General features: G+C 36.7%; 1 protein-coding gene across 6 annotated transcripts in view; it reads left to right on the top strand.

Moving 5' to 3' along the window:
- The window catches only part of NOL4 (nucleolar protein 4), a 202,768-nt gene that overhangs the window by 147,652 nt on the left and 38,809 nt on the right, over positions 1-16,307 (top strand). For 5 of the 6 annotated variants that reach the window (XM_057397710.1, XM_057397709.1, XM_057397713.1 and 2 more), the window contains 2 exons: positions 5,545-5,724; positions 6,469-6,660. In XM_057397710.1, coding sequence (XP_057253693.1) covers positions 5,545-5,724; positions 6,469-6,660 — 372 coding nt within the window. The remainder of the gene's footprint in view (positions 1-5,544; positions 5,725-6,468; positions 6,661-16,307) is intronic. The other variant, XM_057397712.1, reaches the window with a different exon arrangement.

Here is a 16,307-nt window from a genome sequence, read left to right as displayed (position 1 = left end):
CTCACAGTTTGCCTGGAAAGAATGCAGGACTATAAGAATTCAATATCCGTTTAAAATATAATTTTAAGTGGAAGTGATAGGACATAAATTTCCCCCTAACCTTAAAGGTTTAACCTTTTAAATTTGTTTATATGTCAAGTAAATGCATACTTATTACTCACAGCCAGTTCACTGAAAAGCAATGTGTTCCACTTGCTTCAAAAGCCTTCTTGTATGTTGAATCACTTAAAAAAGTAAATGTTAAATAAAAAAAAAATATTCTAATTTAATTGAAAATTCTGGAAAGAAATGTTTCAGTGCATTCAAACCTGTCGTCACCGGAACATTCTAATCCCTTTCTGTACCATAGGAATGGTTTCTAAAAAATGTGTATACACAATAGCAGAAAAGCACACTGAATTCACAAGAGTAATTGCTGAAATTGTAGACTTACGCTTATTCAGTGGTACAGGGGAAAGGACTGAGATGCAGAAAGAGAAGAGGAAAGGGCTGGAGGTGCAACTGAGGGGATGAGCAGAACTCTGTCCACTTTAGATTATGGTTTTATTTGCTCATTACAAAAAAAAAAAACAAACCACAACAAACCACAACAAAAAAACCAAAAGCTCTTATAGATGTGGAGGTGGATTTCTGGGGGAGAATCATGTATAACCAGTAGAATGTTTCTGCCTACCTCACAACTCTTTCCTTTCCATGCAGTATGGAAACTTGTGCTACTGTCTTGCCAACTCTTCAGGTCTCCCAGCCCACAGGAGTGCTGTGATTTATGTGTCTCTAATGTAACAACTGAATGAATTACATACTATCCAACTAAATGTAAATGTAAGCTGTAATATAAAGGTGAAAAAAGAAGCTTCATTTTAAAATGCTATGTTTCCTTCGCAGGCTTTTTTCCCTGAAAAGGAGGGGTCTTTTGTCCCCTTTTGGCATTTAAAAAAAAATCTCTAAGCCAGGATTTTTCCAAGTGTTGGTGATTATAAATAACCAGCCACAGTAATTAACTTTCTGTCACGGAATAATTTTTGGTCCAGTAATCAACAACCTTCTTTGTACACTCACTGAGATAGCCAAGAGTCTCTTGCTGTCAGTTGCTGGGAGAAGCCTCCTGCAATGAGTTCATATGGCACCATCCTCCAAACCATGTCTGATGGTCATAAACGAGTGTCTGACCCTACCAGCCCCTAGGACACAATGGTAGATTTATATTTATATGTTCTGGGTTGCTTCTGCTTTATTGCTTACAAAATAGCAGTGTGACTTCTGTTGGCAACTGTAGGGTTTCTGCATTACTGTCTTTTGCATGTATGGGGTATTCTTTCATCTTGCAAATAAACTGGTAACCTTTTTCTGCTGTAAGCATAGTAGAAAGTAGTCAAGCACTAAATGAATATGTTTTGCACAGAAAGGCCTCGAATGGAATACACTTTGGACTTTTGGGAGCTGGTTTTTGAGAAAGTTTCAGACCAAGTAAAGAACATCTAGAGCAGGCCAGTAAGAATGATTATGAAATCAGTATGATGAATTATGAAATTCTTCACACTATGAATCATACATTTCATAGTATGAATTAATTTACTGGGAAGAGGAGACTGAGGGTAAGGGACATGATAACAGTCTTCAAATGTCTGAAAGATTATTGTAAAAAGCGAAGAGAATGCTTTATTCTCCATGTACACCTGTTCTCTATTGTGATACGTGGTGGGTAGCTGAAAAAGAAATAGGCTTAGTACTGTTTGTGAAAGTCAGAGATGGGTGTTAAGAATATTTTAATAATTCTGAAATCTGTGAAACTTTGGTGCAAATTATTTGGGGCATGCATGGCAACTCTGTCATGGGAAGTCTTCAGATAACAACCAGACAGACAGTGGTCAGGAATGACCTTCTGATCTTGTTCTGTGACAGCAAGATGAACTAGGTAAGACTGTGATGTCCTCCCAGGTCTTTTATTGTATGATTTGACCCTTACCTTCGGGTGACTTTTGTTGCTGACTTTTTATGTATTGGTAAGATGCTGATATTTCTTGTCACAAGCTCTTGAAAGCAGGTTTTTAGGCAAGAACATTTACTTTCTTTTTTTTATAAAGCAGACGTGTCTGATGTTATTGCAAGGAAGAGATTAGAATAATGAACTTGGAACCTTCAGAAAAAAGCAAGGACAAAGTGGCCAAAATATATCTATCACCATCTCAGTATTCTTAAGACAACTTTATAATCATCTATGTGTTTGGCGGAGGCAATACTCTTGGCCTTAGCCTTGCCCTCATTTGTTCTCCTTGAATAATTTCTCATTTTACATTGCTGTCACTTTCTTTTCCAACACACATTTGTTAAGCACAAAGGTTTCACCCATAAAACATTTTATGTCTACTAATGCTTCCACTCCATGAGTGCTTAAATCTTGCACTGCTGTCAAGAGAGACATATATGCTCCCTCTATCCGTTCTGTGTTCACCCTCTTGTCAGCACAAGGCTTTGTGCTTTCAGGTGGTAAACTGGAGCCAAGGGCTGATCCTGGTCTTACCCAGACCATCAAAATTAAGAAAATCAAACCAAACTCAAACCATTTTAACCAGGATCACTTCTTCAGTCTGCAAGACCACAAAAATGTATGTATTAAGGGCTGCACAGGAATCTGAATGAGGTGGTTCCTGTCTGGCAAAAGTGAGAGCAGCTTTTTGAAATGCTAGTGCAAGACCTAAAATTGGGGAGCAGGTACCAAGTTGTCTTCTGCTGTCCTACTCCATGTTTGTTTAGCACCGCAGCTGCTTAATAGAGTACCAAAAGAAAACGCTTATCAGCTTTTGCAAAAGTGCAGAGTCAGCATAAGTGAAAGTCTGTTGCTTCTTTAACTCTATGTTCATCTATATAGAAATACAAAAAGGTAGAAATTTTATTTTTAACTGAGATTTTGTAACCTTTGTCATCAGTTTGCTGTCACAACAGCTAGGAAAAAAACGACTTTTTTTCCTGATACTGTTCAGAGTCTTCAAATCCATGATGAATAAACAGGGATTCCTGCCACGCAACCTCCTCAGAGTATGTTGTTCTCCATGGTTCATTTAAGATGCTATAATTGTTCATGAAATATTTTGGAGAAGACATTGGACAAGCCTCTCTATGCAATGCTTTCTTTGAAAAAAATTACTATTGCATTTTTGAGAGATATAGCTAATACATTTTGGCCTGAATTTCTTCCCTTCACAAAAGCAGATCTCAATCCTGGTGCGTAATTTATGATCTTGGCATCCAGCCCAAACATATGTACATACTGAAATCAGTTTTGCATCTGTTTAACTTTATGCACATGAGTAGTCTAATTGCATTTAGTCTGATGAAATTACTCATGCGAAATCAAGTGTTTGCAGAACAAGGATTTCAGACACTAGGGTTCTTCAGGGCAGTAGCTTCTAGAGCTTTATATTGTGCCTATTTTGTGAAATGGCGTTTTGATTATGTAGAAGCACTGTGCATGCTGGATAGCTGTAGAACAATATGAAATTAAGAAGTACAAAAGAACAAGTCTTGCAGTCTAGGTCAGATATTTTACTGCATAGCACTTGGGCACAATTATAATTGTAACAATTGTAACTTTATTAAAAAGAAAAACTATTTTCTGGGTACCTTTTCAGGATCAAGGAGAATAACTCTTCTTATTCCTTCATCACAGGCTATCAGGCTGCAGCTGTTGGCCTTCTGCTAGCTATTGGCCAGATTATATACTGTTGCTTATATATGCTAGACACTCTGATCTCCTATCAGGATGGAAATGTGTTCTTCTGGAGCCTGACAATTCAATGGATTCAACACCTCCTGCAAGGAAGAGTTATTTGAGTAGGCAGCAATGTAGATATTCATCATTTTCCCACAACAAAATATTTGTGTCAAGAAAAGAAACAGGGTTTTATGCTGGTCTCCCATGTCTTATCTTCCCATGCCATCTTATGTCTGCCATCCAGAACCCTGGCTAATCTCTTGCCTCCTAACTGTGCTGTCATGGGCTGCAGGAGAAGAGATGATGCTGAGCTTCCTATTTGTTAAAGGTGTTTTTATACAGAAGCTTTATCTTCTGTTTTCTTTTGATGTTTTCTCATTTTCCTGATGTCTGCTATAAGGGTCTAGGGAATGGAGAGTGGTCTACAGAGCGAAGAGACTCAGAGGGATGAGAGAGGCAAAAAGATCTGGTGTTAAGAGTGTTAGAGATTGGAACTCCAGGGAAATTATACTGTGAGAAGATAGTCTGGGGAGGATAGATAAAAAACAAAGGCTTGGAGTATCAGTGCTCTTAAGGCAAGGCAAGGAAATTTATGGGAGTGTCTTCACAACTGATGGTGTAATGAGGGCCAACACAAGATGAAAATTAAAACAGGGAAAGAAAAACATTGGAGTAAGTATATAAAGCAGTAAGTATACCTGAAAGACAAATAGTTTTGTTGGCCTTTCTCTCCTATCTCACTATCCAGTGACATTCTGTGATTGGTGAAAACACCCTGAAATAAAGACAATTTTAGGAGGCTCAGTGTGTATGTGAAGTTCATGTTGCACCTAATTCAGAACTCTCTGAAGTTAATAGACTACAGTGTGCTTTGAAGCAAGAGAGGAAAATACTGAAATATTACAGGATTAAAATATTATAGAAGTAAAACTGCTCTGAATTACCTAAATGTGAATCTGATGGCTCTGGAAAAGATACTCTCTGATACTTCTGTGTGATTAGGGGAAAGCTTTGATCTTAAAGTGCTAAGTTGTAGAAGGCTTTTCATAACTGAAGTCTTTCTGTGGCCTTCAATTTGAAGTGTATGCAGAGGAAACAGGTAACTGAAGTCTTGATATTGCAAGGAAAAATGCACAATACTGATTTTTGGTAATTGAAAATGTTTTGGTCCTACAGATGGATACCCTTTAATGAGATGGTCATCTGTTTTATCCAGCAAGCTGATTTTCTGCTTAGGGTAGAGTTCAGAGTGCTGGTATGCAAAGAGAAAAATGGGTTTATTATATGATTTTCAGAAAAACATTCAAAGTGTTGACAAACCTACATATCTGTAATTCATTCTGAGGTTTTGCAAGTGAAACTGGAACACAACTCTTGATAATATTTCATATTGATTGGATGAATATCAATGTTTCCTACTTAAATCCTCTTTACCTTAAAATGTGTAATTTTTAATCTGAGTTTTGTGCAAATCAGCTGCCCCTTATTTACATATTGGCTAATACAAAGAAGTTTGTATTTGTAAGAAATTCCTGTATGCAGTACTTAAGCAAGGCTGTATGGCAAAGATCTCATGTTAACTGTAATTATTTTAGGTAATTAATTTGTTAATTGATTTACTGAATTTGCAGCTGGTCACATTTTTTTTTTAAAGTCCTGAAATTAATATTATTGTGAATTGTTTGCTTTTACAAGGATTATGAGCTCTTTGCATTGAACAAAGACAAAAAAGAAATAGTGGAATTCTTTAAATATTTATAAAGTATTTTTGATGAGTAGACCTTATTTCCATGGTGAATTTTTACGAACATACCCTTTTTGTCTTTTTTCAGTCCCCTGCACATAGCTATTCGAGCTATGACTCTGGGAAGAATGAGAGTGTAGGCAGAGGTGCAGAAGATCTGTCTCTGAATCGAGGAGATGAGGATGAAGATGACCATGATGAGCAGGAAGATCCTGAGAAGGTTAATGAATCAGATGGGGTAGAAGCTGAGCGACTGAAAGCTTTTAATGTAAGTCCTGTTGCACTCATTGTCTTGTTTAGTTCTGCTGTTCCTTTGATATTGTTTTTTGTGGGTAAGTTTGGCAATGTTAAAGGCACATTAACGGAATTTGTAGGATTTACTTTAATTATTATTTTAATGCACATTAAACTCTTGCCAACAGATGACAGATTTATTGTGTTTTATTTAGATTGTTAAGGCAGAATGACATCCTTACCAAGTGAGGAAAACAAAGCTTTGTTCTGTATGTATGTGTGTGCACCCGTGTGTGTGGATGTGTGTATATGCATGTTCACCCATTGAATGGAAAGGGGCTGTAGCTAGTATATTAGAAGACCATCCAATGGTCAACTGTTCCCTGTTGCCTTCCCGATATATGTAATTATGCATGAAAACACAAGCAATTGTTCAAACAAAGAAAAAGTGAGAGTCAGTTCAATAAAATGATTAGCAATCACAGCTTATTGTTAATAATGAGATTTAAGTAGTGCCTATTTTCACAATCTGTTCTGGTTTATCTCACAAATTCTGTATCCTATAGACTATTCTTTTCCTGTCTTTTTTTTTTTCTTTTAATCAGCCCCCCTGAAATAACCCTTTATAGAACTGTTTGCTTAATATTTCTGGCTTCCCATTACAAAGCTCTTCAGTGGATAGAAAAAATGTCTTCCTATCAGTAATCAAGACAGGAAGCTAGGAAGAGAAGAGAGCCGCCCTCCAAACCCATCTCCTCTGTCTCCCTCTTGCCAACAGATGTTTGTCAGGCTGTTTGTAGATGAAAACTTGGACCGAATGGTCCCAATCTCTAAGCAGCCCAAAGAAAAGATCCAGGCTATCATTGACTCATGCAGGCGACAATTCCCTGAGTATCAAGAGCGTGCCAGAAAACGCATACGTACTTACCTCAAGTCCTGCAGGCGGATGAAAAGAAGTGGTTTTGAGATGGTGAGTTTTGATTTAAAACCCAGCCCTAGTTTCCATCAAAACCCCATATGTAAATCCATGGCACTATTTTGTTTTCATCTTAGTGTCTTTTTTTTGTTGGTTTATTTTTTTGGTAATACCAGGTCAGAGGTTTCTTTTTCCTTCCTTCATTCTTCCTGAATTTATTCCCTTTGTTCACTGGTTTAAAATGCTTTGAGACACTAGAGTTCACAAGATGAGCTAGCATGGATGTATAGGAAAAGAAGAAGAAAGCCAGGTGTAAGGAAGGAAATCAAATGATGGCATATATAGTGACTTATTTCCTACTTTAGGTTACAGTTAGAGATTTTTGCCTGGAAAAGTCTTGCAGTAAGATGGATTTTTCTTTAAAATGCCTCTGCTAACTTGATTTCTGTGAACTCTGTAAAAATTAGATCGTGCTAGAGAGATGCTATAATCAAGAAAATGCCAGTGTAGTAACATCACACTGTCAATGGTTTTGGCTTTAGTTTTTTTTCTTGTACATGTTAGCCTATTACTTCTCAGTGAAAATTGCTCCTTTGAAATCTTTTAGTTGATATATAGGTGTTCAAAACACATTAAATGGTTTTAAAACAGACATCAAACTTTCAGTATGAGCATCTCAATGGTTTGATAATTTTAATTGAACCAAACCCCATGATAATTATCATAGTATTCAACTGTCACTGTTTTCAGACATTAATGTTTTAATATTAGTAGCACAAGAATGAGTAAATAATAAGTCTTCTAATTAATTGGTAGCTTCATTATCTCTAAGCCCCTTTGGTATTTCCCAAACCCAGGAAAGTCAGAAGAAATTAGGTAGCTATACACCTTGTGTTTGATGTGTCTGAGCTGTAACTCTGGCCTTTAGATTACAATAAAACCACCTCATCATTACAAATAGATATCATTTAGTGATTAAACATATCATTATTTTTTTTTAATGAATCATCTGCAAACCCATTGATTGCATTAGAAAATTACTGGAGATGATTGAATTTTACTGTTTCTCTCTTCTTCGCTTTCTCTTTCCTGCAGTCTTTGCAGAATATTTGTGATTTCCATATGTTGTTTAAGATGTTAGCTGGCAGTTTTAAGAACAAAGGTTCAGGTTTATTTGTAGGATAAGACTGAATAACACAAAAGAAAAGACAAATTACATTTTTGTATGTGCTTGTATTTCTAGTCAACTGCATGGTTTTATTATTTGAAACGTTCAGATAACACTGTCTTTAAACAAAGGAAACACAGATGAAGAAAGGCAGGTAGAACAAAGGACATCTGTATGGATAGAAGTGCCAAAGATTGACTGGTGGTGTACATGCCAGATTGTATAGCCTTGCAAAATGAAGGAAGAAAACACAGAAAGTAAATATTTTCTATGATACACTAAGTAGCATCAAATTGCATCTACTCGCTCTAGCTGAAAATAATCCAGCAGTATCAAGTTCAGCTTTCATGATGCCAAATATTTTTATTTTGCTGTACTTCCAACTGAAAATAAAAAAAATAAAAAATAGCTGATGCGTGCAAGTTCCCTCACTGTTCCAGTTTATGGCCTCATTACTGTCATTATTCACACTGATGAGCAGTTATGTAAACTAGCTCATTTTTTGTCATCTGAAAGACATGCACAACTGTTTTGCAATCTGAATAAGGGGCTTACAGTATGACCCATAAGAGCTAGGTTGGCTTGACTTCAGTGCACATTTGCAAATGTTACTTTCATATGAATACAGGTTGCAGGAACAAATTTATTCCTGGAAGGGGAAAAGGAGAAGAGATCGAAATAGGCAGTCTTTATAGTTCAGAAATATTCCCTATTTTTATAATGTTCTATGACAGTTTATGATGGGCTTTATTTCCTTTTAAACAAACAAATTACCCTCTAAAATACTGACTTCGCTGCCCATGAATGAAAGTGACAAGGCACGGGAGCTCATGCCAGAGATTTCAGTCCTCTTGGGCCTGAAGGCAAATCTGTCTGGCTTCCTCATTTGAGCCAAAGACTGTCCAAACCCTTTGCGGCAGCTCTTATTAACTTTGTAGGATAATAAGTGGTGTTTTATCTTTATGTCTTGAATAATTCTGAAATTTATTATGTATCCATTTGTTGTTTTTAATTATTTTCTAATGTCTAAATTACTGTATCAGCATCTCCTGATTCTAAGCACTTTAAAAAAATGCTACCATGGACAGAGGCACTTAACTGTATGATTATTTTAATGTCTTTACCATTTTGACAGTGGAAAAGAATCACTTTGTCTGGATAATAACATTTGTTCAAAACAATCATGAAGGGACATGCTGGTGTTGATTTGAGTAAGATGCTACCCTCAAATATAGCAAAATAGGATGGTGATCTCAGGAGCAATAGTGCTACCGTTGTTATATTAAATAGGATGTCAAATAATAATCTCCACAGGAGATGTCTTTTACTGTAGACATACTAAACACAAGTTTTTCATTTCGTTCAGGTTCAGAATGCTACATTTTGAGCACCTAGTTGCAAGAGAAAAAGAGAATAATCTCATAGCATATGACAGTTCAGACTGTGTGTGGGACAGTGTGACTATCTACAGCATCATTGTAAAGTGAAGAGAAAATGTAAACACTAAGTTAAATTAGTGTAAGACAGCATGGTAAAGATGAAAAAAAACATGCCTGAAGCCTGCTTCTGTCAGTTGCCATCTGTAATCCAAATGACAGTTCTTGCTATATAACAGGCCAATTCTAGCTCTGAGGCAATGGGAAAGGCTCAGTCTCATGAGCATTCATATTGTTAATTAATGTGTTTCTTAGTATTAATATTTTTAAGAGATTACTTGTAGTTACTCTGCTTCTAGTTATGACAGATAGTTGTGCATGGATTCCAAGGCAGCTGGCATAGCTTCCTGTTACGAATATTCCTTTAAAGACTTTCCTTTCTACATTGGAAATGCTTTCCCTATTTGACTATACAGCTTTTAATTGTTCCATTTTTCTTCTGACACAAGCATATCCCTCAACAAGGCACTGTCAAAGTTTTCCTCATGAATTGTAAAATTGTTTTTCTCCTCCCAGTGTCTCTTGCTTGTGGACTGTTGAGAATGATCTCTTACTATGTTCTATGATCTTGCTCAGAGTCTTTCATTGTGAGGGATCTCTAGGTTGTGCTTCCCCTGTGCTATGCTGTAGCACTTTGTGAATTTCTTATGGTGTTCTTAAAGAAAATATTTTTCTCTTCATTAGTCCATAAACAAGAAAAAAAAAATTATTACTTCTTCTTTCTCAAGGACTGATATTAATACAGTTAGAGTTTTGTGACCTATGTATGCGATACAGGAGGAATTTTCTCCCTAAAATGGTCAACTGACCTGTTTCACCAAAGTTTTTATAAACCATCCTTTAGATTTGTTCCAGCCTCTGCATTTATAGAAAACTGTCAATTAAGGAAAAGATAGTTGACAGCTGCTGAGGATATGTGGTATGTATATATTTAGTTACAGTCCAGAAAAAAAATCTAATTGCTAGAAATAATCAAGTGTGGTTGAATTGACTTAATTAGATTTTCTTTCTACTATCTACTTCCATCTTCATGATCTCCTGTCATCAGTCTCACAGCATTCAGTGTGAAACTGCATCTTATAGTACCTTTTTGTATGGGCATCCCAATTCAAGAGCAAGGTCTTAAACTCTCATTCACAAAGAGATTCTTCCTTTTCTAAAGCAAAAGGAAATCCTTCTTCCTAGGCACTATTGTAATACAAAGCAATAGTATCCAAGTGTTCTTATTCGTTGGAGAGAAAAGACTAGTCATAAATGCTTTTCATTGTCCCAAGACCAGCTTAGATGTGTCAGAGAAGAAGAATCACACTATATTCCTCAGTTAAATCCTGGTGTTCATCCCAGCTCCTTCTGTCCTCTTGTCAGCCTCAGTAACAAATAACTATATCTTTCACTGCTTTTATTACTTGGTTGTGCCAACTGACTGTAAAAGGTGTTTTAACAATTTGCAACTATGGACATGTTGATCAAGATGTTTTAAATGTGTATATAGTGGCTTGAAGTGCTTCTGTGCATCTTGTGATTGAGTAACTTTCAGTGGGGACTGGTTTTCAGACGGTCATATGTTTTCTGAAATCTTCTTGAGATAGTATCTTGCCTCTGTTTTTAACTTCTTAGAGAGAGGAGGCTTTCATTATTTACTGAATTTAATGCTTAATAGTCCAGTTGCCCTTGCAGTCACATGGCTTTTCAATCCTCCAGGTCTTTTATGCCTGTAAAGGTCATGAGCATTTTCAGGAAGATGAAGGTTTGTGAATCCAGGGATGCATACCTAATCTTGATTTATAAGCTGGGAAGCATTAAGAAAATTATCATAAGAACAGTTACGTGAAGATCTACAAATAATAATAGAGTTGCTGCTTTGTACTATACCCCCAATTCTGTTGATCAGTCACTTACCTTTAAGTATTTCACTGTTGTTTGACATTGGTTAGCTTATGTAAGTCTAATGGGCAACCTGGTTGAAAAGGGTAAAGCTACTCTCTGTCAAACTTTGACTTTTCCCATTATGTCTCAGATATCCTTAAAAATAAATAAATACTAGAAACAAGTTTCCCTAAGGCTCTAAAATATCCTTCTACCTTCTCCCTGAATAGTCATGTGATTTTTAAGAACTGCTTTTTAAATCTGTCTCATGTACCTTTTGCTTTTCAGAAACTATCACAAATATGGGCAATTTTGGAGGAAGGTAGATTTTTTTCCAGTAACCTTGTAGAAAGTGGTGAAGCTAGCTTTGGAAAAGGCATGATATTTGGGAAAAGAGTGAAAACTAAAGAATACCTACCAACCTGAGACCAATTAGTCTTCTACATTCTGTGACAGAGGAAAAGATAGGAATGCATTTTTAAATTGAATTTAGAAGAAAAACAATCTCCTCCAAAATGGCAATAAGTTGTGATATAGAGAAAAACCCCACCTTCTTTATGAGGGGAAAAAAAAATAAAATCTGAGGTGAATGTATTTTCACCCTGATTACTTGTATGCTTGAAATCAGAAAAAAAAGTAGTAAATATGTAAGTTTTTTCTTATGCTGAGGTTCTGACTTAGACTGAAACCTCTGCTGCATGTTGCTTGATTAGCTAGTGTGTTCCAGTAGCTTAAGGATGCAGAGCCAGTTCAATGTATCTGGGGAAAACAGGAAGTACTTTAAATCAGACTCAGTTTTTCCTAGTCCCCTGGAGTTTTTCTAGTAAACTGTTTGTTATTGGAGTGTCCAATCCGTTCCCCACCTAATTCAGAAAGAGTTAGATCAGCATGAAGTGGGGTTCTCTGTCCCTCTGAAATACTAGATAAATTTGGGATAGAAGTAATATTACCCAAGTTTTCTAGAGAGATTAGGTGACCTGGGTTCCCTCAGCAATCAGTGCCTCATATGTGGGTACAGCAGCAGCAGCAGAAAGGTGATTCATTGGAATGTGTCACTTGCTTAACTTTTAGACAGGAATTATGGATATCTTAAGACATACGTGGATATATTTAGGTGTTGTCATAATCAAGGTGCAACACACGATATTTCAATTAGACGTACTTTAAACCTGAAGACTTTAGAAAGTGATGTGAACATCACTGAACATTTTAAAAAGCCTCTTCTGTCATTGAAGAAAAAACTTTCTAGTTATTTCTTTGAATTCCTTAGTAGGTGTTAACAATTCAGTTTTTACCATAAGACTGCAAGACTGAGCAAAATACATCAAAACCCAGAATGAAATACATTGCTACAAGCATTATAGTGCCAATGTGGTTGCTCAGATTTCATGATGCTGCGCTAGCAATTATAAAAGTACATCCAATAGAGTGCAGTACTGTACTTCAGTCTGTACATTTAAAAATACTCTGTGGAAAGGCTTCTAAAGCATTTGTAACTGTGCAGCGTAGGACAGTTCTGTCATACATTTCTCTGCAGTATCCTGAGTAAAACAATCTCATTTGAAGATAATATGTACCATGTCTTGTAATGTATTTTGGATGATTTCTATGAAAAAAAAATACTATTTAGGTATTGCATGCTGTTATGAGTATGTTTGGGGTTTTAATTCACTGTGTTAGATCTTAATAAGTTATTATGAAAGTGATGGATGTGGCATATTTGCAATATTTCATTTTGGAAATTAACTAGTCTTATGACACCTGAGAAAAAAGTTTACATGCAGGAGACCACTAGGGAGTATCACTTTGCTAGGAGCCCAGTGTGCAAAGAAATGCTTAGTGATACCTCTGGAAAAACTCAGTTACTGACAGTGAGGCATCTTAGGCATTCTCTTCAGATGCCCAATCACTTTGGAAAACTTGAAACTATTTGTTTTCAAGCTCGAGTAATAGTAATAATATGCTCTCATTCCCACATTTATATTAGAGTTCATATATCTTCTCCCAAGTAACAAGCATTAGGACAAAAGAAAATGCCCTCAAGTTGCATCAGTTGTGGTTTAGATTTGATATCCGGAAAAATTTCTTCACCAAAATGGTTGTCAGGCATTGGAACAGGCTGGCCATGGAAGTGGTTGAGTGCCCAGACTGGAGGTATTTAAAAAACATGTAGATGTGGCAATTAGTGACATGGTATAGTGGTGGACTTGACAGTGCAGGGTTAATGGTTAGCCTCGATGATCGTAAAGGTCTTTTCCAACCTAAATGATTCTGATTTATATTAGAGTCTCTATGAACCAAGTGAAGTAACATGTATGTTTATGTGTTACCACATTATGCTGAAAGATCTCATTTTCAGTGTTAACTGGCCTAAACTAGAAGGTGGTGTTTATGCACAAATGGCAGGTTACAAAATTTACCATTTTAACAGGTGTTCATGTGTGCCCATTATCTGATGTAATAGATAGCTATATATTTTCAGAACCAAATCAGACTGGTGTAACTTGTGTAACTCGTGTAACTGGCGTAGCAGTACCTAGATCATACAATCCTGTATGACAGCTCTGGCCTTTATTCATAAGTAAATACTGGATCTCACAGAAAATGCCAAGGTAGTAACTTTAGAGACAATAGATCTCTAACTACAGGAGAACAGCACATACAGCAGATTGCAAACTTATTTTTGGGGAATATACTGCTCCTAGTGGTTTAGACTGAAATATAATCCACCTATTCTATTAATAATTGGCGTATTTATACCAGAAATGTACATTTGGAATTAGAACATAGCAAGTTTTTAGAAATACCGTATAGACATACAGGAATTGTGTCAAGTATGCCAAAAAGGGTATTTTGTGTTTCCCATGAAGATGCTGCAAAGGTGCCTCACTTTAAGCAGAGGACCAGGTGATACTGTATACAGCTGCTGTACTGCAAGTGGGTATTTTACAGCATATTGAAAGTATGTTGAGGAATCAGAGATCGTACTAATAAAGATAACTTTAGAGAATCTGGGTCAAGGATTTATTTCTGATTTCAACTACTAAAAAATCAGCAAACTTGCAGCCACCTTGCAAGACTACTCCATAACTCCAGAAAGGCTTGTTGTAAGATGCTTTGACTGTTAAGAGCTGGATCCAAAGACCACCAAAGCTGTGGAAGGATCTTCGTTAGCTTTAAAGTTCTTTAAAGCAGATCAACAGTTATTTGATTACAGAGAAGTATTCGCTGATTTGGTTTTTCATTGAGAAATCTGCAAAAGTGTCTGTAAATAATTTGGACACTCTTCAGAGAGAGATAAGGAGATGAGTGTATGAAGTCTTCATACCAATTTTCACAAAAATGATTTATCTTAAAACCATGCAAAACATCCTGTGCAATATGGTGGTTAAATGTGCTTGTTGCTTTGTCATCATCATCATCTACAGGCTTTCTGGTGGTCTAAAGAATCACCTTGAAATGCAGTTTCAAATACGAGAGGACTGGAGGTGGTTGGTCATCTTCCTTGGGCTATCAACGGAATTTCAACCACTTCCTGAATGTCAGTCACTTCAAAAGATGTTAAAAACAGAGGCATCCACACGTGCATGATGAAATCTAGCAGGTTTCCCTTACATTTTTTGTAGAAATGCTCTTCAACTGCATCGTGTTGGAGGCTGAATGTTAGTTGCATACCAGCTGAAGAGATGTACAGAACCAAAACCAACATGTGTTCAAAACATGATTGCTGTTTAAGTGCAGTCACAAGCAATATCATGTTTCTGAGTACATACAAAAGAATTCTGTATCCTGCTGCTGTGTGGTGGACAAGGCATATAATCTTCTCAGAAAGTCTGTATTCAGCTGTTCAGCAAATTCCTGAGAAGTTTTATTCATCTCTTCACCTGAAAGTTACTATAAAACTTTCAAATTACTCTTTTCTATCTGTCAAAATCACAAAAAATGTTTTTCCTGCCTTCTGATTTTGCCATGTGAGTCACTTGTTTTGGTTGTCTAAAGTTTAGAGGCTTGCTTCTTATCTGTTGTTTTACACATGGGTAATCTCAGTATAGTTATTTCCTGCCTTACATCATGGTGAACTGAAAGAAATACCAGATTGGGGCTGTGAATGTTATGTATCAAACAACACGAGATACATTCTGCCAGTTAAAGATGGTGGGGAATTTTTTGATGACCTTTTCTTTTTTCCCTGTAAGGAATGTTAGTTTGTCAAGGGCTTTCTGTTTCGACATACTCCAGTAAAATGAAAACTGATTTCCTGCTAGTCCAGTGGACAGGTTGTGGATCCAGGGATTGTGTAGGAGCCTGGGAGCCATTGGCAATAACGACTTCTTGGCTCCCACATTTCCTGCCATAGTCCTAAACATGCAGGAACTGGCACTCAGCTCCCAGCTCCGCAGAGGGGAGCCTGGGAACCTAGAAAATGCTGCTTTGGCTGAGATCTGCAGGCTCTTTTCTGCAGAATTGAATGAGGTTGCTTTAGCCATGTTTCCCCAGGCCTTTGTGTCTCACCCTTGGATAGGGAGTTGAAAAATATTGAGAACCCCAGAAGCACTAGGATGCTTGAGCTTCCTACAGAAGGAGGTTTATAGCTGGTAGTCATGACAGATACCATGAATAATCAGAAATACAGAATATGAAGAAGTTAAGCTATGCCAGAAGGGGCCACTTAGAAGATGGGGCTACTAATACAATTTATTTAAAAACATTTTAAAAAGTGGTTGTTTCAAAACAATTTTTCCTCTTAGATGAGGCTTTTCAAAAATTGATCTTTTTGACATTTCACAGATATGGTATATCATGGAACAGAAAATCCGCTTTTTAACAGCTCTACTTTTAGTGACAGAGGACTATGTTCATCATTTAGGTTAGTGTCAGACTGGTGCTCTGCCTGAGCGAAGCTGACAGAGCCTGAACTTTAATTTGATGATTTTTCTTATGTGCTTTGTTACAGTATTTTACTGTGACTCAACCCTGCATTCATTACATTCTCCCTAAGGTTCATTCTAGTTCTTGACATGAACATAACAGCCAGCTGCATTGACAAATAAGAGAAATTACGGGTTAAAACATTTCAAGAGGAAGATACTCCATTACCTGGAGATTTCCTCTGTTTCAACAATGAACACAGCCACTGCATTTCTTTTCAGAGACAAGCACATGACTGCTTGATTTTTATGGTACTTCTTTGTTTTTATGTTTTATAAAATACTTCAATAAACCCATTCTCT

The sequence above is a fragment of the Pezoporus wallicus genome, unplaced genomic scaffold (assembly GCF_028554395.1).
Source record: "Pezoporus wallicus isolate ANWC-B61680 ecotype Strahan unplaced genomic scaffold, APGP_CSIRO_Pwel_v1 contig_227, whole genome shotgun sequence".
NCBI classification, from domain to species: Eukaryota; Metazoa; Chordata; class Aves; order Psittaciformes; family Psittacidae; genus Pezoporus; species Pezoporus wallicus.
Note: the sequence above shows the minus strand (reverse complement) of the source record. Positions and strands in the feature narration are given on the sequence as shown.